General features: G+C 41.6%; 2 protein-coding genes across 6 annotated transcripts in view; one reads left to right on the top strand and one right to left on the bottom strand.

The window, feature by feature from the left end:
• LOC133114307 (GTPase IMAP family member 8-like) overlaps positions 1 to 24,137 on the bottom strand; it is a 67,681-nt gene that overhangs the window by 21,316 nt on the left and 22,228 nt on the right. For 2 of the 5 annotated variants that reach the window (XM_061223579.1, XM_061223582.1), the window contains exon 1: positions 1,387 to 1,688. The exons of 1 other annotated variant lie outside the window; for it this stretch is intronic. The gene's annotated coding sequence lies outside the window, so the exon portion shown is untranslated. Of the gene's footprint in view, positions 1 to 1,386; positions 1,765 to 24,137 lie in introns of those variants that run through there. 2 more of the 5 variants (XR_009705543.1, XM_061223584.1) reach the window with 2 other exon arrangements.
• LOC133114880 (GTPase IMAP family member 8-like) lies at positions 5,862 to 21,451 on the top strand. The gene is made up of 4 exons (XM_061224568.1): positions 5,862 to 5,889; positions 7,256 to 7,966; positions 8,048 to 8,953; positions 20,754 to 21,451. The coding sequence occupies exons 1-4, from the start codon at positions 5,862 to 5,864 to the stop codon at positions 21,449 to 21,451; spliced, it is 2,343 nt and encodes a 780-aa protein (XP_061080552.1).

The raw sequence follows: 24,137 nt of genomic DNA, 5'->3' as shown, positions 1-24,137 counted from the left end.
GAGAGAAATAAATGAATTATGATTCTACACATACACAAAGACAACATGTAATGTTTGTCCAGTTGGCTGAAATACATCTATATGGTGGTTCCCAATGCAACCCCTTTACTCCAGGAATACTGTGGAATGAGAATAGCAGCCCCAATCCCAAAGCACTGATTTAATATTTAATTAGTGGAGTAGGGGTGACAGGGGAACAACCAAACACTTTTAGGTTTTCACTTAATTACAAAATATATACACATATTAGAGCTAATATTTTTCATCCAGAAAGAAGATACATGTTTATGACAATAGACCATCGATAAAGTTCTAGGACATTCCTTGAAACACCTCAGGGGCAAGTTGAAACAGCGTCCAAAATGTCAGAAAATAATAATACAATAACATGGCTGAAGACGAAAACATGAACTGGGTACACATAGACCAACACGTAAAACACACGGCTCCATATTAGGGAGTGGACATTTGCATTAAGTAGATGGCGTAGTCATAGCGAGAGACAGGTGCGAACACTTCGCTGAAACTAAGCAAGTCATCAGGGACAGGATAGGAAGGCGGAGCTGCAGAACAGCATGAGCAATAGGAGATATCGTTAGTAAGTTAGTTACGTGATTAAATCTAAACTACCCAAAATAAGTGACTGTTAGTTCACTAGTTAGAGAGACAGTAAGTCTATCAATATAATTATTACTCTACAATATCTAAATTAGTAGTTGTTAGCAGGGCTCTCAAGTTTTGAACTAAAATATAAAACTGTCAGAGTAGCCCCGGTATAATGTGACACCCCAAGTGCTCCTGCTATCTAGCCGGCTAGCTCTGCAAAAATGATTTCGTGAAAAGGAAAAAACCCGACGAGCAGCCGATTCAACATGTGTAATCGGCAAAAAAGCTACAGCCGACCACGTACGACGGCCGAAATCGCGTGTGTCAGGGTCATTAGCCAAGCAGACCAAACATAGCCTAGACTGTATTTTCATGATGACAATTGAAAATACAGTACAGCCAACAGTAGGTCTATATCCCGAGAATGACATACAATGAAAGTGTCACTCATCAGCCTATCACTGAGCGAGGTGAATGCAAGCAAGCTCGTGCATGAGCCGTCAAGCAAAGCGGAGCTTTTAGCTCATCTTAAGTTGATAATGTCCTTCCTAGAACTTGGTCTCAACTGCTTTGTGAATTACTTTTAAGGAAAAACTAAAAACCTTTAGTGCAATTTAGAAGTACTCTTAGTGGTAGCCTAAGAGAAAAGCTTTGTGAATAATGGGTCCTGAACTAAGACTAAAAAACACTCTGGTCAAACTGTTAGCTAACATTACTGATTACCAGCTGCCTGGACACAATATTCCCCAGCAACGGAAATCAAATGATGAGATGACTTACTGTACTCATAGGATATGGTCTTCTCCCACGTCGATCAGTCTGTAGCTACTTCGGCGAGATGTAAATCAATGTGACAGCGCTCCTCTCTTCTGTAGCTACTTCAGCAAGCGTCTGAATCAATGTGTCATTTTCGTCGTTGGAATCAGAATGTAACGTTGTTGTAGCGGGAATATCGAAATCTTACCGGATACAGCAATGCTATTTTTTGATTGGCTGTTCGGTAGCTATATTATTATTATTTGATTAGCTGGTGCGTGGCATGCGCCTTCTGAACTCTACGGAGAACCCACTTGATTCCTACCTGTTCCACTGTTATAAAAAATAGCGGCGTTATCCTGGTAATTTCTCGGCGTGAGAAATACAAGGTGTGGCGTGTGAGCGGGTTGAAATGCGTGTGCCTCACGCCCAATGCGTGAGACTTAAGAGCTTTGCATTCTCATATCGGCTTTTGCCGATATTTGTCCAAAATGCACCATCTCATAATTCCAACATTCAACAGGTTCAAATTTACTGTGACTAAAAATATTAGTCCTAAAGTTAATTTCAATTGTATTTGCTCAACAACTACGATAGCACTGGCTTACCGCGGGTCTGTTGGCAAGGTAAACAAAACCAGCAACGACGCTTGGAAACATGGGATGGTGAAGGAAGAAATTAATTAATGGACACTGAATAAATGGAGCAGGTATGTTCTTTGTATTAACACGTCTTTAGACAAACTTACACGTGCTTGACATTGGTATGTTTAAGTAAGATTGGATATTTCAACATGAAGCTGATGTACATTTAACGCTGCAATGCGTTAATATAATTATGGCCCCAAGTTAGCTATAACGAGTGCATGCTAGCGGTCTCCGTGGCCATGCTAGTCAGTGTTTCTATTTTCATTTGAAGTATTTTATGCAAAGATTCTAGAGTGGAGCTTATGGTTGATGTTTGACGTAGTAGGTTAAGTCTCGCTTACATTTTCTAAACACTTTGTAATGCGTTTGGTGTTAGTTAATAGGCTACTAAACTAAACTATTCAGCCCCAATGTGTTATCATTGCCACCCAACCTATTCATTTCAGACGTGTCTTAACCCCAACGAGAAATGAATGAAATGCAGACTTATTTTGTTCGTACAATTAAGCACGACCCAGTAGAGAATAGTATAGCTTCCAACCGCGGAAGGAAGCCACTGCCGAAGTAGACTGCCCCAGACGTATATTTTAGTCCTGCTGCACTCCGCATTTTGCCCTTCCATACAGTAAACACAAATAACTTTCAGTCTAATTTAGGAAGTAGGAGCATCAAATATATGGCAGCGAATTCCCTTATTGTTGCATTGCAATAGTCCCGCCAGCATTACCCAATGCTGTTGCTCAAGCTTTTTTGCGTTACAGCAGCTACATCCCGTCCCGTCTCTCTAGCCTATTCTCTGGTTACAGTCGACACGGTTTTTAGGTTTATTTATTTAGCGCAAATTTTAGTACAAATCTGTGCAAGGTGGGAGCGAAGCCCTAACAGGCTTGTACAGAGCTCCACACCTAACCAACACTTACTACATTTAGTACATTTAGCGGGCAAAATAGCTATGTAAAATAGCAAAATGTAGCCAATCCATATCCAACATAGGCTGATACGAGAAAGAAAAGAAAAATAGAATGTTTAAGGATTAAACATCAGTTGATACGAGAAAGAAGAAACAGACAACATAGGATGATGATTAAATATAAGATGATATAAGAAAGAAGAAACAGAAGAACAGAGTCAGACGACTCACATCGCTTAGACTGCTCCGAAGTGCGTGCGCATTTCTCTGTGCCTGCCTCTCGGTGTCTGAAGTGGAGCTTATCATTGGAGAGAATGTAGCGTTACCTATTTAGTGTGCCTAGCCAAATAAACAGTAGTCTATTATCCATGTCCTGGCTATGTGCGTCTGAGATTTTTTTCTACTATTTCTTAATAAACTGTTTAATACATTTTCTCATTAAAAGCATCCTTTTCTCAACTCTTTATATTGTTTCTTATTCCTTATAGACGGTATTTAGAATAGAAATTCAATATTCTTAATCATTTTTTGTGATTGAAAAAGTCAAATATGAAATATTTGAGACGGGTACGTGGGTGTTGGACCCAAAATGCACGACTCAGAAACAATAGCAATATAAAGTCCCGTCAGGGCTTTATTCGGGACGAATCCCAGGAACGTAGTCAAAACAAGCAAAGTTCATACACGTAGATCCAGCCAAAAAAACAATAAATAAACCGAAAACACAGTGCCGAGGGAAGAGGCAAACTCGTAGTCGGCAGACGTGCAGGGAGGTCCGGTAGCAGGACAGCTGTCAGCGGGGCAGAAGTGTAGGCAGGGTCGTAGTCGAGGGCGCTGCGGAAGTCGTAACCGTAAACAAAGCAGCGAGACAAAAGGTACAATAGCAGTAGGCGGGGACGTACTCAAAAACAAGCGATGGTAAACAAAGCAGAAATAAATAAACGGTGGTCGAAAACCAGGCTTGGATCTTAACGTGAATCAATGGTAAATACTGCTCAAGCGCTGCTTTGACGGACAAGAGGCAGACAATTTCGCAAAGAATAGAAGTGCGACTGGGCTATAAATGCGGGTGTAGACAGGTGTAGACAATTAGTTAGAGAGCAGCAAGGGAATGGAAAACAGGTGCGATGGATGACAAGTTAACAAGGTAATTAGTAATCGTTAGTAATAAACCTATCCTGCCCTAGCATTAGTAAATTAGTAAATGACATGCACGAGAAACGTAAGGTAACATGAACACATCATTAGTATGTAAGTATTACCCAATCCTAATCTAGCATTAGTATATTTAGTAAATAGACGATAGAAGCAATTAGGGAGTGAGTGACAGAAAGGGAGAGAAAGAAAGCCGGAATGCAAGGTTTGTGGAAAGACATGTAAAAGTGTATGTTAAACAACGACCAGTTTACGTAACAATAAACATAAATCAAAACACTAACACAAACTAAGACGATAACCACTCAACATAACAAGGAAAAATAATCGTAACAAAAACATAACTACGCACGACAAGACAATTATTCATTAAAAGAAATCAACTAAACACATGACAAACCTAGACTAACATAATACATGATAAGACAATACGTGACTAAGACAAATGATTAAACATAAAACATGGCAAGACAGACCTGAAACGTGACAAAATTAATATCGGCCTAGAATATCGGCCAAATATCGGTATCGGCCACTCTAGGCCATCAGATATCAGTATCAGTATCGGCCCTGAAAAATGCATATCGGTCGACCCCTACTTGTAACAATGTTTTAACACAAAAAACGTACCTATTGTACCTTTAATGCCCACTGCTTCATTAAGGAATTGGTAAAATATGTTTTGTTTTGACATAGATATTATCCAGAGTTAGCAAGCCAGAGCAGAGGCTAATTCTACTGAGGGAAATGAAAAGACATCCTTGCATTCATTAAGGTGCAGTACTGCAGGTTTCAGTGCTTTGGGATTGGGGCTGCTATTCCCATACCTCAGTAGCCAATTGGACAACAAACATTACACATTGTCTTTGTGTGTGTGTGTGTGTGTGTGTGTGTGTGTGTGTGTGTGTGTGTGTGTGTGGAATCAGAAGTGATTTATTTCTCTTTCTTCCAAAAAAAAGTTTTTTGGCAATCATTTTTCTTTCATTCTACGGTTTTTCAAACCCGTAAATCAAACCTCAAACCCTAACACCCCAACAGGGTGGATCTCATATGGCCCAAAGTTAGCTGTCCTATGGACTATGCTGCTCATATTAAAAGTGTGTTAAGCAATAACTTCTATACCTGCTGCCAGGTACACAGAATTACCTGCTCTATGGAATGTGTTATATTAAAAATGTTTACTACTACTCAGATTTCAGGGTTCAATGTTCAAGGCTCAGCAATACTTGAGGCTATCCAGCAGATCAAAGTTATACTGCACTTATATCTGCAGATCGCCACACAGCAGGAGAGGATCAGTGCTGCAGAATCTACAGTCCTCTGAGAATCTTTCAACCCAAAACAGCTGGAATAAATGCACTCAGCAAAAAGAATGTGCATGTGAGAGAGAGAGTGGAGAAATGGATACAGGTGGATCATCTGGTCATGTTGGTGTGTTCTCTTTTAATATCTGTATGTCTGGCCATCATCATACATCTAAAACTCAAACACTTTCTGAAGGAATTTAAACAGTTACTGCAATTCCTTTGGTAATACTGGAAAGTAAAAAAAAAAAGAAATTTAGTTTGACATTATTCATAATTATTTGAAAAAAAAGAAGTTTGAAGCATAAGCATCAATTGGTTTGCTTCATGCTACTTTTGAAAGTTTACAATTACTTGATAAAAATCAAGTAATGGGATCAACCTGAAAGTAAGGTTTCAGCTTATTGAAATGCCACGTCTGGAAACATCTCGCTATAGGGCGACCAGACATCCTGTTTTTTCCTGTGGCTAGAAAATGTCGAAATGTGTTGCATATTCAACCAAGTAGCTGGTAAGGTGGAATGTTTCCGATGAAAATTAAACTTTAAAACGTATAATAGGCCTACTTATGGAGTTGTTATTGCTATGTCTCGGCATGTTTTGATCATTTTGATCATTTTGAACCTTAATTCACAATAAAACATAATTTGATCGCTTGCTACATCAGCACTACTTGCTGTATGAAACTGGAAATACAAGAATATATATTGTTTCAGAACAGGCAAATGGATAATTTCTTTAAAAAAATTATACAATGCCAAAGTCTAGCCAGGAATGACAAAAAAATGATATTCAAGAAAGTAGATACGAAGCCTTTGTATGTCCAAAAAGGTGTTGATACTCTAATGCCTTTGCATGATTTGATTGGTTCATACAGGACTCAGTCAGTTGCTGTTTGTGCTGTGTACAGCATTTTGCTATAGATTTACAATAGGTTTCATTTAAAAAATGTTATGGCTATAATATATTTCAGCAATCATCCTTTACTATCATCCAAAACACAGTAATGTTCCTTTACCACAAAACTGGACCAATCAGCTTACTCTAAATACATTTTTTAGAAGTAAACTTTTGCAGAATAAGAATATTGTAGTGCTGCGATCCAACCAAGGGTTGGCATAACTGCTAACTGCTCTGCCAATGGTGAATTCATCTTCAGTGCAGTGATTAGTGCAGCTGTCTTTACGCCTGGAGACCCAAATTCGAGACCCAGATCCCTGCCGTTACATTGGTATCAGAAATAGAGGTGTGCTCAATGGAATATCATAGCATATTGATGTTAATAATATACCCAGAAGTGAAACAACAAACCAAATCCTATTAATTGAAAAAATTAAATGAAAAAGAAAAACCCATTTCTTCATTGAGCGTAAAAGCAGTTGCAGTTTCACTGGTTCTTATTACTGGCATATCACTGTTTGTGGAATGAGGCATTTCTTATCTGGCACCATTGATAAGAGACCCCAGCATGACAGTTTATGTTCAGTTAAATATGACATTACTAGATTATTGGCATTTGGCAGACGCTTTTATCCAGAGCGACGTACATCAAAGTGCAAAGTGCATACCCATAACCAGGGATAAGTGCACTGAAAAACCCTAAAGGGAAGTACCATTTAAAGTGCTAACAGTACAACAACAATGAGAACTAGGGCCTATTTGGTTAATCTGATTACTGGATTATATTTATATTGAAAAACTGTTTCTATACATCGCAATGCAATAGAATGATATACACTTCCATATGAACAATGAACAGCTTACAAAGCCAAACAAACTAGCAAAAATAGAATTCTAGCAAGCAAGTTTGAACACATGTAATGACACACTATTTAGAACTGAAAATAGCAATTAAGAGTGTTTGTTCTCTTTGGCAGGGGAGACACAACATCTCTCCGAGCTGAGGATTGTGCTGGTGGGAGCAGAGGTATGTGGGAAGAGTTCAGCTGGAAACACCATCTTGGGCAAACAGGTGTTTGCATCTGGAATAAAAACTCTAGAGGGTAAGAAGGTGCAGGCTACCATAGATGGGAGGCAGGTCACTATGGTGGACTCACGTGGCTGGGTCCGTTACTTTCCTGTTGAAGATTCTCCAGAATTACTGAAAGAGCAGATTTTGTGTAGTGTGTCTCTGTGTCCCCCTGGACCCCATGTTTTCCTGCTGGTCATAAATTTGGACTCATCGTTCCAAGAGAAACACAGGATAGCAGTGCAGGAACACCTGGAGCTTCTCAGCGAAACAGTATGGAGATACACTATACTGCTGTTCACCTTTGGGGACACTTTCAGGGAAATGACCATCAAGCAGCACATTGAAGAAGAAGGACAGGCCCTCCAGGCGCTTATAGAGAAATGTGGGAACAGGTACCATGTTCTCAGCAATAAGAACAGCAGTGAGGTCTCTCAGGTCTCAGAGCTACTGGAGATGATAGAGAAGAGGGTGGCAGGTAATGGTGGCTGTCATTTTCAAATGGATAGAGAAATTCTAAAGGACATGGAGGAGAAGAGGAGGATTACAGAAGAGCGAGCCAAGCAGAGAGTAAGAAAGGTCCGGGAACACAGAGAGACACTCCGAGACCTTCTGAGAGGTAATATTTTTAATTATTTGTATTTACGCCAGTTTTACCCAGTAAAAGTTCACTGAAAGTGATGTTCTTTCTCCCTGACAGGGGGAACAAGCCGTCCCTCAGCACTGAGGGTGGTCTTACTGGGATGGGTGGCTGGGGGGAAGAGCTCAACAGGAAATACCATTCTGGGTAGAGAGGAGTTTGGAGTTTGGAGAAGAACTGCACAGTGTGAGAAGAAGCAAGGTGAAGTCAATGGGAGGCAGGTCACTGTGGTCGACACACCCGGCTGGTGGAAGTTCATCCCGGGTGAGCTCATACCTGATTGGATAAAAGAGGAAGTGGTGAAGAGTTTGACACTGTGTCACCCTGGACCCCATGCAATCCTACTGGTTATTCCTGCAGACACATCATTTAAAGAAGAACAAAGGAAAATAATTAGAGACAACATGAGGCACCTTGGAGAGAGAGTGTGGGGACACACTCTGGTGCTCTTCACCTGGGGGGAATACCTAGGAAAAAGCTCCATCGAGCAGCACATAGAGAGAGAAGGACAGGCCCTCCAGTGGCTTATAGAGAAATGTGGGAACAGGTACCATGTTCTCAGAAATATGGAAAGGGAGAATAGCACCCAAGTCACAGAGCTGCTGGAGAAGATTGAAGAGATGGTAGCAGGTCGAACTGTCCTTCCTCTCAAGACTGAGACACAAAGTGAAGTTATGGAGGAGATAGAAGAGAAAGACAGAGAGACCAGGGGGATAAATCTCAGCACGGAGAAGCAGAATGTAACAGAGCTGATGAAAATCTTTGATGAACAGTGGATCAAGAGAGAAGATCTGTTGGCCAAACTGTATGTGGATTGTCAAGAAAGAAGCAATGTTCTGCCTCCTGCTGATTTCCTAAAAAATCTTGAAAAGGAATGGAGCAGAACAGAAAGAGAATTTAACCTAAAGACGTTGATTCCGGAATGCAGCACTCCACCAGACAAGGCAGGCAGAGTCCTCCACTATGGTGAGTTTGGTTCATTCCGTTCTGAACCAGCCAGTCTACAGCGAGTATTGACTCCAGGTTAACTGTTTTGCTGTTTTCTAGGGGGAGACATACTCTGTGAATCACAGAGTTTGGGATCAGAGGAAGAGGGGAGAACTCTTACAGAAGCAGCCAGCAAGACACGTGCCCAACAGTGGATAGAGAGAGAGGATGCTGCATTTGAAAAGGAGTGGGGAAGGAGAGAAATGGGGATGTTCCGTCACTTTAAAAGGATGATTAAGGACATGACCAGCCTGCCTGTGAGGGGGGCGGCAAGCATGGGGGAAGGCCCCGACAGTGAGTTTACTTAAGCCAATATTATTAGTAACATAGGGAACCCTTGTCTAGAATGGCCATGTTTTAGAATTGTTACGGAAAGAAGAAGTAAAAATATAATTTTAAAGGTTTTAAGCATCAGGTGACAAGGTAAGGTAGCCCAGGAGATGAATTTGGCTACCGAGACACAGCCCTGTGTCAGCAGTCTCTGACTAAAATAAATACATTCATTTTATAATGAGGTATCTAGTTTGGGCTGGTTTTTGAACTGTTCGACTCTCCGTACTTGATGCAGTGCTGGGTACTCTTTAGTCTGATGATAACTGAGCCTAGATGGGCTGAAAGGCCTGTTCTCTTTGTTTGGTATTTGTCTGTATTTAGTCCCAAATGAACCACTGACAACAGCAAACATCAGAATAGCACAGTAACACTGTCTGAGACAGGAGCACAGGAAATGTGACATATCGCTGAAAGGATGTAGAAAAGACCGTAGAATGGGCATTCTGAAGTGTAATGCATGAGTAATGATTGTTACTTTACTGTAGTGTTGCATTTGCCTACCAGCACTCTCTGATACAGCTTCTTTTCACAGTGTGTGCAGAGACATCCTCAGAGCCTGACACCTCTCATCTTGCAAGGGCCTGCATCAAGGTGTGTGACTGGATGAGTGAAAAGCATCATGGGAATTCTGCTGCTGCATCTGGATATGAAACAAGTTCGGAAATCAGCAACACAGAGGCCTCTGACATCACACAAAGAGACAAGGGACTGGAACACTGCGGAACTGCAGATGCATAAAACTGACCACAGTAATATAGCACCACTCCTTATACCAAATCAACACTGAACAGTGTAATATAGCATCACTCTTTATACTGCATCAACACTGAACAGTGTAATATAGCATCACTCCTTATAAAACATCAACACTGAACAGTGTAATATAGCACCACTCCTTATACGAAATCAACACTGAACAGTGTAATATAGCACCACTCCTTACATTACATTACATTTACATTATTGGCATTTGGCAGACGCTCTTATCCTGAGTGACGAACAACAAAGTGCATACCCATAACCAGGGATAAGTGCGCTGAAAGACCCTAGAGGGAAATACAATTTCAATTGCTACCCGTACAACAAAGATAATGTTTTTTTTAAACAACAAATAAACAAACAAACAACAAAGCAAAAGTGACCAAACTTAACTATCCAAATACTGCTTACCTAGCCAACTAAAAATACCGAAACACAACGTAAATCACAAAGACAACAATTAAGGTTCACAGGGAGGTAGGGAGGGATGGGGAGAGGTGCTGCTTGAAGAGGTGCGTCTTCAGTTTGCGCTTGAAGGTGGGGAGAGATTCTACAGTTCTGACCTCAATGTGGAGTTTGTTCCGCCACCGTGGAGCGAGAACAGACAGTAGTCATGAGCGTGAGGTGGAGGTTCGGAGAGGGGGAGGTGCCAAGCGGCCTGTGGAGGCTGAACAAAGAGGTCTGCCAGGGGTGTAGGGTCTAATGATTTTTTGTAGGTAAGCTGGGGAAGACCCCTTAACTGCTTGGAAGGCTAGCACCAATGTTTTGAATTTGATGCGAGCCATGACAAGCAGCCAGTGGAGGGAAGTAAGCAGGGGGGTGACGTGTGAGTATTTGGGAAGGTTGAAGACCAGACAAGCTGCTGCATTCTGGATAAGTTGGAGGGGTCTGATAGCGGACGCTGGGAGGCCAGCCAAGAGGGAATTGCAGTAGTCCAGGCAGGACAGAACCATCGCTTGGACCAGGAGCTGGGTCGAGTAGGGGGTGAGAAAGGGGCGGATTCTCCGTATGTTGTATAGGAAGAACCTGCATGACCGGGTCACCGCCATAATGTTCTCGGAAAGGGACAGTCTGCTGTCCATCACCACGCCAAGGTTCCTTGCACTGGGTGATGGCGTTAGTGTGGTATCCCCAAGGGAAATGGAGAGATCCAGATGGGGAGAGGTATTAGCAGGGATGAATATCATTTCAGCCTTACCTGGGTTGAGCTTTAGATGGTGGTTATCCATCCAGCTCTGGATGTCACTCAGGCAAGCAGAGATACGGGCAGAAACCTGTGTATCAGATGGTGGGAACGAGATGAAGAGTTGGGTATCGTCCGCATAGCAGTGGTAGGATAGCCTATATGCAGTGATCACAGGGCCAAGGGAACGAGCCCTGGGGAATTCCTGTGGCAAGGGGCCGAGGTGTCGATACCGTACCAGCCCAGGCAACCTGGAAGGAGCGACCAGAGAGGTAGGACTCAATCCAGTCTAGGGCTGTGCCACAGATGCCCGTTGCTGACAGGGCGGACAGGAGGATGGAGTCCGATCCACAGTATCGATGGAAGCAGAGAGATCTAGAAGAATGAGGACAGAGGAGAGGGAGGCTGCTCGTGCGGCATGGAGGGACTCACTGACAGAGAGGAGCGCGGTCTCTGTCGAGTGGCCCGATCTGAAGCCAGACCGACGGGGGTCTAGCAGGTTGTTGTTAGGAAAGAAAGAAGAAAGTTGAGTAGAAGTAGCTCGTTCTATGGTTTTAGAAAGAAAAGGAAGAAGAGATACCGGGCGGAAGTTCTGGATGATGGAGGGATCCAGAGTAGGCTTTTTTAGCAACAGAGTGATGTGGGCCCTCTTGGAGGTTGCTGGAAAACAGCCGGAAGACAGGGAGGAGTTGACAAGGGAGGTGACAAATGGGACAAGGTCAGGTGTGATAGTCTGGAGAAGAGAAGAGGGGATAGGGTCAAGGGCACAGGTTGTAGGGCAGTGGGAGGGCAGGAGTTGAGAAACATCAGAGTTTGTAAGGGGGGAGAAAGTGGAAAAGGAAGGGGCACAGTAAGGGGGGCGGAGGTTGTAAAGGATCTGCGGATGACTGTGACCTTCTCATCGAAAAAATCAGCAGCGAAGGAGGACTGAGGTGGAGGAGGCGGTGCGTTGAGGAGAGAGGAGAAAATGGAGAACAGTTTCCGAGAGTTCTGAATTTGTGTCTGATAGTATTTTGCTTTGGCGGCAGTGACAGCGGAAGAGAATGCCGCCTGGAGAGACTGGTAAATTGTGAGGTCTGCAGGGTCTCTGGATTTTCCCCACTTCCTCTCCGCTGCGCGGAGGCTGGTCCTGGAGGTACGGAGGGTGTCAGATATCCAAGGACTGGGAGGGGATGTGCGAGGTGGCTTTGAGACAGGGGGACAGAGAGAGTCAAAGGTGGAGGACAGAGAGATGAAAGGAGGGTGGCAGTAGCAGAGTCAGTGGGGAGTTTGGAGAAGGATTCGAGAGGGGGGAGTGAGGCGGTGACAGTGGTGGCAAAGGAAGAGGGTGAGAGGGAGTGGAGGTTACGGCGGGCTGAGGAAGTGTGGGTGGGAGGAAGGGGAGGAGGATGGGGAGGAAGAGGGAGGGAGAATGAGATGAAGTGGTGAAGTGGTCCTTATACATCTACACTGAATAGTGTAATATAGTGTAATATAGCATCACTCCTTATACAACATCAACACTGAACAGTGTAATATAGCACCACTCCGTATATAATATCAACACTGAACAGTGAAATATAGCATCACTCTTCATTCTAAATCAACACTGAACAGTGTAATACAGCATCACTATCAGGGTCTCAGAACAGGGGATCCAGATGCAAGACTCATACGGAGGTTTCTTTGTAATAAAAGTATTTATTACCAGATAGCAGGTCAGACAGGCGAGGTTCAAACGCCAGCAAACAGATACAGCAGGGATAACGCAGTTCATAAAAGATAGTCCAGGAAATGGGTCACATTGCCAACAAACAGATCATATCAATGGTAATCCAAGGAGTAGTAGTGGTCACAGGTGATGGGTCGAAAACAGACAGGCGGAATAAGCTAAACTCGGAGGTCGGGGACGAAATAGGTCGTAACAGATATCAATCAGACAGGGTGGCTACGTTGTGCACAGAGGTAACAAAAACAGGGCAACGCTAACAACAGACTACCATACATACAAAACACAAATCCTAACAATCACTCCTTATACTACATCAACACTGAATGGTGTAATATAGCATCACTCCCTTTACTACAATAGCATGGACCGCTGTAATAGAGGCACCGCTTATACTACATTCACGCTGGCCAGTGTAATACAGCACCAGTCACTGTCCACCCATCCATCCGCTATGTAACCCATTTTCCTGGTCAGGGTGGCAGGGCTGGGCCATGTATCCATGTTCTTGTAGACAGAGCACAGGAATCATTTGAAACTTTTTTTTTAAAGGGTGAAGTGAAGACACAAGGAGGAAATTGCTAAATATGAGCGGGGAAAATGTCTCAAAGCTGAGGTACAGATGGTAAAAACAAGACTCAATGTCATATAAATTGTAAAGGAACAACCACCCCATTTCTCTATGACTGCCACTGCAGTGACCAAGAACACATCTCTTCAGACTATACCTCAAACACAACTTCTCTGCAGGATTATACCCAATCTAGTGTCAATCATGTATCACTTGTATCTTCAAAACCTTTCATGTTGTATTTGTATCTAGCACATTCATTTTGCACTTGTTTCTCCATCTTGATGTTGTGGTTCCTGTAAAGTTAATTTTCTTAATTGATTATTAATTGACAATGTGTGTTAACATAAAGACAATCACGTGATTAAAGATAACCTTTTACTATAATCCTTATTACTATTAGACCACTTTCTGAATCATTTGGAAGGGAGTCTTTTTTTGTCTCTCTCCCAGAAGGCAGACAGCCTTTCACCTTGGTGTCTCTGCTTCTCCTAGAAGGGGGTAGCTAGCACATTCCGGTCTTACAGAAGACCAACGAGGGGTAACAGTGAAGACAAAATACGGATAAAAGTTAGTAGCCAGCTGGGTTCATGTCCACCCACACCGCCTTCTGGGTCAGTATACTGAAAAATGTATTAAAGTCATACTGTGTGTGTGTTCAAATTGAAGAGCTATCACAAAGCTGGCCTTGTTCTGTTTGATCAAGTAAGTAAGAAAGTTAAACTCAAGAATAGCTCATAGTCGTTTTCCTGTGGATCTGTTTCTTCAGACGATGCTCACCTGTAAAATGTAACAAGGGCATTCATAATCCTTTTTCACTTATTTTAATGCGCAAGCTTTATTTTTACAAAAAATCTTTTTTAAGGTGCACCTTAATCTGATCAAAATCGGATTCAAATTCCACAATATCAACTAGACAATTTGTCTCCACTGTCGACACTTTCACACATGCGTGCACACACATGGACCCACTACACAGCGCCTCTATCGCAACAAAAGATACGATATTACACAACAAAGTAATTTACTTCAGAGCGCAGTTCTATACATATGTACTCCTTAAGGCCTCTCTATTATTACAATTGTAACTATTACTTCTCTCAGCACTTGGGACCCAATCCCAGAGTGTTAGTATTACTACTAATCACTCTCTACCACTCTAAGCACTTGGACCCAGTCCCAGAGTGTTGGTATTACTACTAATCACTCTCTAACACTCAGCAGACTGACAGAATCACAACTGCATGTAACAGCACACCTCAGTCGGGGTAGAGATTGGGAATTTGAGGAGAAATTGTACGGTGGAACTAAATTGTGTACTGTATTGTTTTTGGTAGGACAAGATTTTTGTGCATTGTCTGTGCAACTGAGCTCAGCACAACCATCATTTTGTACCATTTTGGGAAGCGCACCCCATGTGTCTCTGTGTAAAGCCTTAAACAAAAAATGAAAGGACACAGGACCCTGGGTTAAATTATGTTTGGACATCACAGACAAACAAAATTTAAGAGACAAGGGAACTCACAAAATATTCTCCCTCTCTGTGTGTTACTGCACACCAGTTTCCAGATTCTCTGACAGCATTCATGCATTGCCTTGTGACACTCACACGTATTTGCATGTGTCATATCCAAAACTGAGTGCAATTCCCTCTCAATGGTGGGCCATGTCCAGATATGATGTGGGGCTCATGACTGGGGCTGCTGCACTTCAAGTTATACTTGTCAGAGTACAAGCCATGTAAACGCTAATATCCCTGTTTTTGATGCATTGCTAAAAGCTGGTGTTGTGGTTCCCTGTCCTAAGTCACCCTGCAATACCCTGATTCTGCCTGTAAGAAAACATGACGGATCTTGCCATTTTGTACAAGATTTACAAGCTGTAAACAGCACAGTTCAACACCGGGCTCCAGTGGTTCCAAATCCAACCCCTATTTTAGCCCAAGTCCCGGGCAATGCCAAACATTTCACTGTGATCGATCTTGCTAATGCTTTTTTCAGTATACTGGTTGATATTGATTCCCAGTACTGGTTTGCTTTTACGTTTAAGACAAAACTATACACTTAGTCTAGACGACCACAAGGGTATGCTGAGTCTCCGGCTGTATTTTCTGCTGCGCTGCAGGAGACTTTGGAACAGTTCCAGTTCTCTTTGGGGTGTAGCACACTAATTCAGTATGTTGACATTCTTATCTGCTCACCACAATCTTGCCTCCAACATTCGCTGGAGCTGCTAACATTCCCAGCCACACAGGGCCACAAGGTCAAACAAGAAAAACTCTGGCCTGACGGAAGTTACATATCTAGGCCACAAAATTTATGAAGCTGGCCATTTCGGATGCTATTTCAACTTGCCCCAGAGGTGTTTCGATGGTCTATTGTCATAGACAATGGAAGAAAAAGAACATACATGTCACCGGTCACCCATACTCCACTAATTAAATGAATGGAGTTAAGCAGATGGTATTTATTTGATGGCTTGTTTGTTCCCTCTGTATTCCCAATATAGTCTTTAATCCCTTGTTCTTAACATGTTCATGGAGCCCCCCTAGTGTTCCAAGTGCACATTTTATTAATATTAGATAGCAGTTTTGATCAGATCCACAGAGCACCTCCATGGCATATGCCTCCCTCCCATTTAAAAATAAACTTTGTTATCAGTAGTCTGTAAGTTAAACAGAAAAGTCAGTACCTATGTACATCATAAATCTAGCATATCTGAGCCAAACTTGAACAAACATCATACAAGTAACACAAACATTATCAAAACAAGCAGAACCTATAGAAGGGGGTTTTCTCCAAGGTTCTAAGTTACACAGAGGAACCATCTGTAAATATATACCCATTTCTTTTCTTTTTTGTGTGATATTCAAATATTTTATGGCATTTTGTCAAAGGTGCAATTGGTCATTTCGGACTCCTAGCGGTCATAAAAGTAATTGCAACAACAAACAACCTCAAACCACAACACTGTTTATGCTTCCCACAGTCTATGAATATAATGCATAATATAAAGCATTATTATACACATCATTGTTCATGTGTTTTGGAAAGCTGACAAACGCAACAGAGCCTGCCGTCTTTTGCCTGCCGTGACTTTATGAAATCTTGACTTCGGTATGCTACTTCTTTTTGACGTTTTCACTTTAGCTAACCAACCATATTCTGAGCAAGCAGGTTATTTGGCTATGTAACTAGCTGGCTATATAACTACGATATGATAGTCTACCACAAACAATGCAACTGTAACTTACAGTTTGAGAGAAATAAAGGTTTAGCTAAACACGGATGATTGAACACATAAACAAGTAAAAGGAGTGTCACTGCCCAAATTGCACTCCAGAGAAGCGATGACAGAAACTCTATACTATTGCTTATCTCTGTATACTATACTATTGCTTATCTCTGTATACTATATTATTTTAAAACAATACCAGTTTGCTATCAGTAACAGCAAGCAAATTAGCTATTACTAGTAAGCTTCCCGAATGTACAAATATCCACCTGAAGGCTTGTGCAATCCCTACTATGTTCATATTGCCATATATTTTATTGTAAGTGGATATTTGTAGATTCGTCAAGCTAACTATAGCTAATTTTCTTGTTGCTACCGATAGCAAATTGGTATTGTTTTATAACGAGAAATGTAGTCTTTGCTTGGATAATAAACAATAGTATACAGCATTTCAGTGATTGCTTGTCTGGAGTGCAATGTGAGCAGCTACACGAACAATCAGTAAGCCCCCACGCCATTGGCTGTGACAGTTAGAACCAATTTTCAACCAATGAGCTTGAATTGTCGTACAGCTGTACAGTATTTTGATACAGAGTGACAGCCCGACAAATGTAGATTTTTAAACACTAATTTAAGGACTATTAACACAGGCAGAGGGTGAGTCAACGTGTCAGTGAGCCTTTTTCAATGATAGGAAGGGATCTTGTATGGTCTTGTCACAATGTTTTAACACAAAAATCTTACCTATTGTACCCTTAATGCCCACTGCTTCATTCAGGAATTGGTAAAATATGTTTTGTTTTGACACAGATATTATCCAGAGTTGGCAGGCCGAAGCAGTGGCTAATTCTCCTGAGGAAAACGAAAAGACATCCTTGGATTCCTTAAGGTGCAGTACTGCAGGTTTCAGTGCTTTGGGATTGGGGCTGCTATTCTCATTCCACAGAAGCCAGTTGGACAAACATTACACGTTGTCTTTGTGTGTGTGTAGGTGTGGAATCAGAAGTAATTTATTTCTCTCCTTCTTCAAAAAAAAGTATTTTGCCAATCATTTTTCTTTCATTTTACGGTTTTGCAAACCCGTAAATCAAACCTCAAACCCTAACACCCCAACAGGGTGGATCTCATATGGCCCAAAGCTGCCCTATGGACTATGCTGCTCATATTAAAAGTGTGTTAAGCAATAACTTCTATACCTGCAGCCAGGTGCACAGAATTACCTGCTCTATGGAATGTGTTATATTAAAAATATGTTTACTACTACTCGGATTTCACGGTTCAATGTTCAAGGCTCAGCAATACTTGAGTCTAACCAGCAGATCAAATGAGTAATACTGCACTGCAGATCGCCACACAGCAGGAGAGGATCAGTGCTGCGGAATCTACAGTCCTGTGAGAGTCTTTCAACCCAAAACAGCTGGAATAAATGCACTCAGAAAAAAGAGTGTGCATGTGGGAGAGAGATAGAGAGAGAGAGAGTGGAGAAATGGATACAGGTGGATCATCTGGTCATGTTGGTGTGTTCTCTTAATATCTGTATGTCTGGCCATCATCATACATCTAAAACACAAACACTTTCTGAAGGATTTTAACATTATTCTTTATTCTTTGAAACAAAAAAAGTTTGAAGCATAAGCCTCAATTGGTTTGCTTCATGCTACTTTTGAAAGTTTACAATTACTTGATCAAAATCAAGTAATGGGATCAACCTGAAAGTAGGGTTTTGACTTATTGAAATGCCACGTCTGGAAACATCTCGCTATAGGGCGACCAGACATCCTGTTTTTTCCTGTGGCTAGAAAATGTCCAAAATATGTTGCATATTCAACCAAGTAGCTGGTAAGGTGGAATGTTTCCGATGAAAATTAAACTTTAAAAGGTATAATAGGCCTACTTATGGAGTTGTTATTGCTATGTCTCGGCATGTTTTGATAATTTTGAAGAGAACCTTAATTCACAATAAAACATAATTTGATCGCTTCCTACATCAGCACTACTTGCCGTATGAAAACTTGAAATACGAGAATATATATTGTTTAAGAACAGGCAAATGGATAATTTCTTTAAAAAAATTATAAAATGCCAAAGTCTAGCCAGGAATTACAAAAAAGTGATATTCAAGAAAGTAGATACAGAGCCTTTGTATGTCCAAAAAGGTGTTGATACTGTTATGCCTTTGCATGATTTGATTGGTTCATACAGGACTCTGATGAACAGTCAGTTGCTGTTTGTGCTGTGTACCACATTTTGCTATAGATTTACAATAGGTTTCATTAAAAAAATGTTATGGGTATAATATATTTCAGCAATCATCCTTTCCTATGATCCACAACAAAGTAATGTGCCTTTACCACAAAACTGGACCAATCAGCTTGCTCTAACTACATTTTTTATTATTTTTTTGATAACCACAGTTGAAAGTGAAGTTAATCATCAACTTTTGTAGAAGTTTAAGAATATTGTAGTGCTTCGATCCAACCAAGGGTTGGCATAACTGCTAACTGCTCTAATGGTGAATTCATCTTCAATGCAGTGATTAGTGCAGCTGTCTTTACATTACATTACATTATTGGCATTTGGAAGACGCTCTTATCCAGAGCGACATACAACAAAGTGCATACCCATAACCAGGGATAAGTGCGCTGAAAGACCCTAGAGGGAAGTACAATTTCAATTGCTACCCGTACAACAAAGTTAAGGACCAGGGCCTATCTTTTTTTATTTTTTTATTTTTTTAAACAAACAAATAAACAAACAAACAACAAAGCAAAAGTGACTAAATTTAACTATCCAAATACTGCTTACCCAGCCAACTAAAAATACCGAAACACAACGTAAATCACAAAGACAACAATTAAGGTTCACAGGGAGGTAGGGAGGGATGGGGAGAGGTGCGTCTTCAGTTTGCACTTGAAGGTGGGGAGAGATTCTACAGTTCTGACCTCAACGGGGAGTTTGTTCCACCACCGTGGAGCCAGAACAGACAGTAGTCGTGTGCGTGAGGTGGAGGTTCGGAGAGGGGGAGGTGCCAGGCGGCCTGTGGAGGCTGAACGAAGAGGTCTGGCAGGGGTGTAGGGTCTGATGATTTTTTCTAGGTAAGCTGGGGAAGATCCCTTACCTGCTTGGAAGTTTTGAATTTGATGCGAGCCATGACAAGCAGCCAGTGGAGGGAAGTAAGCAGGGGGGTGACGTGAGTATTTGGGAAGGTTGAAGACCAGACGAGCTGCTGCATTCTGGATAAGTTGGAGGGGTCTGATAGCGGACGCTGGGAGGCCAGCCAAGAGGGAATTCCCCTGGAGAGCCAAATGCGAGCCTCGCCAGATCCCTGCCGTTACATTGGTATCAAAAGTAGAGGTGTGCCTCAACGGAATATCATAACATATTGATGTTAATAATATACGTAGAAGTGAAACAACAAACCAAATGTATAACAAACCAAATACCTATTAATTGAAAAAATTTAAATGAAAAAGAAAAACCCATTTCTTCATTGAGCGTAAAAGCAGTTGCAGTTTCACTGGTTCTTATTATTGGCATATCACTGTTCGTGGAATGAGGCGTTTCTAATCTGGCGCCGTTGATAAGAGACCCCAGCATGACAGTTTATGTTCAGTTAAATATGACATGACTAGATTATTGGCATTTGGCAGACGCTCTTATCCAGAGCAACATATATCAAAGTGCAAAGTGCATACCCATAACCAGGGATAAGTGCACTGAAAAACCCTAAAGGGAAGTACCATTAAAGGGCTAACAGTACAACAACGATGAGAACTAGGGCCTATTTGGTTAATCTGATTACTGGATTATATTTATATTGAAAAACTGTTTCTATACAGCGCAATGCAATAGAATGATATACACTTCCATATGAACAATAAACAGCTTACAAAGCCAAACAAACTAGGAAAAATAGAATTCTAGCAAGCAAGTTCTAACACACATAATGACACACTATTTAGAAGTGAAAATAGCAATTTAGAGTGTTTAGAGTGGAAGAGCTCGACAGGAAATACCATTCTGGGCAGAGAGGAGTTTGGAGTTTGGAAAAGAACTGCACAGTGTGAGAAGAAGCAAGGTGAAGTCAATGGGAGGCAGGTCACTGTGGTCGACACACCCGGCTGGTGGAAGTTTATGCCAGCTAAACTCACACCTGATTGGATAAAAGAGGAAGCAATGAAGGGTTTGATGGTGTGTAACCTCGGACCCCATGCAATTCTACTGGTTATTCCTGCAGACACATCATTTAAAGAAGAACAAAGGAAAATAATTCGAGACAACGTGAAGCACCTTGGAGAAAGAGTGTGGGGACACACTCTAGTGCCCTTCACCTGGGGGGAAAGGCTAGGAAACCACACCATTGAGCAGCACATAGAGAGAGAAGGACAGGCCCTCCAGAGGCTTTTAGAGAAATGTGGAAACAGGTACCATGTCCTCAGCAATAAGGAAAGGGGGGATAAAACCCAAGTCACAGAGCTGCTGGAGAAGATTGAGGAGATGGTAGCAGGTCGAACTGTCCTTCCACTCAAGACTGAGACACAAAGTGAAGTTATGGAGGAGATAGAAGAGAAGGACAGAGAGACCAGGGGGGTAGATTTCAGCACAGAGAAGCAGACAGTAACAAAGCTGATGAAAACAGTGGATCAAGAGAGAAGAACATCTGTTGGAGCAACTGGGTTTGGATTCTAAACAGAGGAGTGAAGTTCAGCATCCTGCTGATATGCTAAAAGTGTTTGAAAAGGAATGGAGCAGAACAGATTTCTTAGTTTTTTATTTTTAATAAATTTGCAAAAATCTCAAAAAAACTTTTTTCACATTGTCATTATGGGGGATTGTGTGTAGAATTTGGTGGAAAAAAATGAATTTAATCAATTTTGGAATAAGGCTGTAACATAACAAAATGTGGAAAAAGTGAAGCGCTGTGAATACTTTCCGGATGCACTGTATATTCAAACACCCCTGGCAATGATGACAGCCATGAGTCCTTTCCTAAAATGATTTTGATCATTCCTCCATGCAGAACTTTTCAGGATCATTTATATCCTTTGGTTTACACTTATGGACCCCTCTTCTGTTCAGACCACAGGTTTTTGACATGATTTAAATAAAAGTATAAATATTTCTTATATCTTTGAACATATCCTATAGATTATTACCTGTTGTGTACTAAATACAGCCTTTTTTCATTCATAACAAGATTTCCAATCATTCTGGAGCCCACCATATCTGTCTCTCTTCATGCACCACATGAATGGACAAAACCTTAAGAATCTTAAACAAACAAAATAACATTCCATTGTCTTTTCTCTATCTTTTGGAAAATGGCTAAACACTTAGATCCAATATTCTTTACTACACAAAGGAAACAAAATGGTGTTTTTAAGACTTTGACTGATCTGCACAACACCTCAAGCCACAATAGCCCAAAAATAGACCAGAACAACACAACTTCCCACAGGATTTTCTGTTACACATACCTTCGGTCAAGGCGTTCACAAACTAGACTAGACTACAGGCTGTTCTGTGCTGTTTTCCAGAGGGAGACATACTCTGTGGATCAAAGAGTTTGGTAGAAGCTGTTCGCTCAGAGGAAGAGGGGAGGACTCTTACGGAAGCAGCCAGCAAGACACGTGTCCAACAGTGGATAGAGAGAGAGGATACTGCTTTTGAAAAGGAGTGGGGAAGGAATGGGGATGTTCCGTCACTTTAGAAGGATGATTCAGGACACTGTCACACAACCTGTAAGGGGAGGGAGAAGCATGCATGAACCTCCAGACTGTGAGTTTGCTTAGTTTCATTATCCGATACAGGCTATTTATAACATATGGAACTTTTATCAAATTCTTTAACATGACACTTATGGACTGAATATTTCCAGAAATTATAGATGAGTTTTATTTTGCCATCACACTGAACACAGTTTGTTATTGTAAAATAACAAAATGATTCCTCACTTGAGGAAATAAGTCTTGTTGTGTCTCATCTTTGTATTTTCACTTTTTCACTGTTCTTGTAAAAAATGTTTGTGTGTTCAGAATGAGAACGATTTGTGATGTATTGATTGCTTGTTTGTTGGTTTATTTACATACATTTTATCTATTGGTGGTGGCACGGATGGTGCAGTGGGTAGCACTGCCGCCTCACAGCAAGGAGGTCCTGGGTTTGAATCCCCGTCGGCCGGGGCCTCTCTGTGCGGAGTTTGCATGTTCTCCCTGTGTCTGCGTGGGTTTCCTCCGGGTACTCCGGTTTCCTCCCACAGTCCAAAGACATGCACGTTAGGCTGATTGGAGAGTCTAAATTGCCCGTAGGTATGAGTGTGTGAGTGAATGGTGTGTGTGCCCTGCGATGGACTGGCGACCTGTCTAGGGTGTATTCCTGCCTTTCGCCCAATGTATGCTGGGATAGGCTCCAGCCCCCTGCGACCCTGTTCAGGATAAGTGGGTTAAGATAATGGATGGATGGATGGATATGCATTTATTGTTTGTCACTTTGGATAAAAGGATCTGCTAAATAAATGTAATGTAACGTAATTGGGTTAATGAGATTAGACACTATCAATGATGCATTACTGCAATGCTAATATATGTCCGCATAAAATGCGATGTTGAGGTGAGCACTTTATTGTGTCTTTGGGAACAACCCAAAATAAATTACTTTTGGTGTGACATGATTCATATCTTTTGTGATTTAAACAGATTCCTGTTATGTCCCTGAGTCTGTGTTAGTTTATCATTGTTTATTATTGTTAGTCTTGTAATTCTTGTTATATCTCATCTGGTCTGTTCATTCATACATTACTATTCATTGCATTCGTGATTTCCCTGTCTTGTCTGTGTCTGAATGTTTCCGAGTCAGAGTCACTGTCTGCGTGCAGCACTATTCGGCTGATTTCGGTAGTTTCCGGGTTTCAACATTCCTTCCCAGTCTCGCATTCCTTACTTCCTGCTTTCCTCGCTAGTTAATGTTGCATAGCACTATTCTTACTAACACAAAGCTCTCAAGTCTCACGCATTGTGCGTGAGACACACGCATTTCAACCCGTTCACACGCTCACACGCCACACCTTGTATTTCTCACGCCGAGAAATTACCAGGATAACGCCCACCAAGTTGCGCCGCTATTTTTTATAACAGTGGAACAGGTAGGAATCAAGTGGGTTCTCCGTAGAGTTCAGAAGGCGCATGCCACGCACCAGCTAATCAAATAATAATAATATAGCTACCGAACAGCCAATCAAAAAATAGCATTGCTGTATCCGGGTAAGATTTAGATATTCCCGCTACAACAACGTTACATTCTGATTCCAACGACGACAATGACACATTGATTCACGCGCTCGCTGAAGTAGCTACAGAAGACGTCAATTGACACATTT

This window comes from Conger conger, chromosome 16 (assembly GCF_963514075.1).
Source record: "Conger conger chromosome 16, fConCon1.1, whole genome shotgun sequence".
Classification (NCBI taxonomy): Eukaryota; Metazoa; Chordata; class Actinopteri; order Anguilliformes; family Congridae; genus Conger; species Conger conger.
This window is presented reverse-complemented; position numbering and strand designations above follow the sequence as displayed.

What these genes read in the sequence shown, in the direction of transcription:
- LOC133114880 (XM_061224568.1), top strand. Translation starts at nt 5,862, where the DNA reads ATGTGTTGCATATTCAACCAAGTAGCTG. An exon ending in CATATTCAACCAAGTAGCTG is followed by an intron (nt 5,890 to 7,255) that starts GTAAGGTGGAAT and finishes TCTCTTTGGCAG; the next exon opens with GGGAGACACAACATCTCTCC. An exon ending in ACTCCGAGACCTTCTGAGAG is followed by an intron (nt 7,967 to 8,047) that starts GTAATATTTTTA and finishes TCTCCCTGACAG; the next exon opens with GGGGAACAAGCCGTCCCTCA.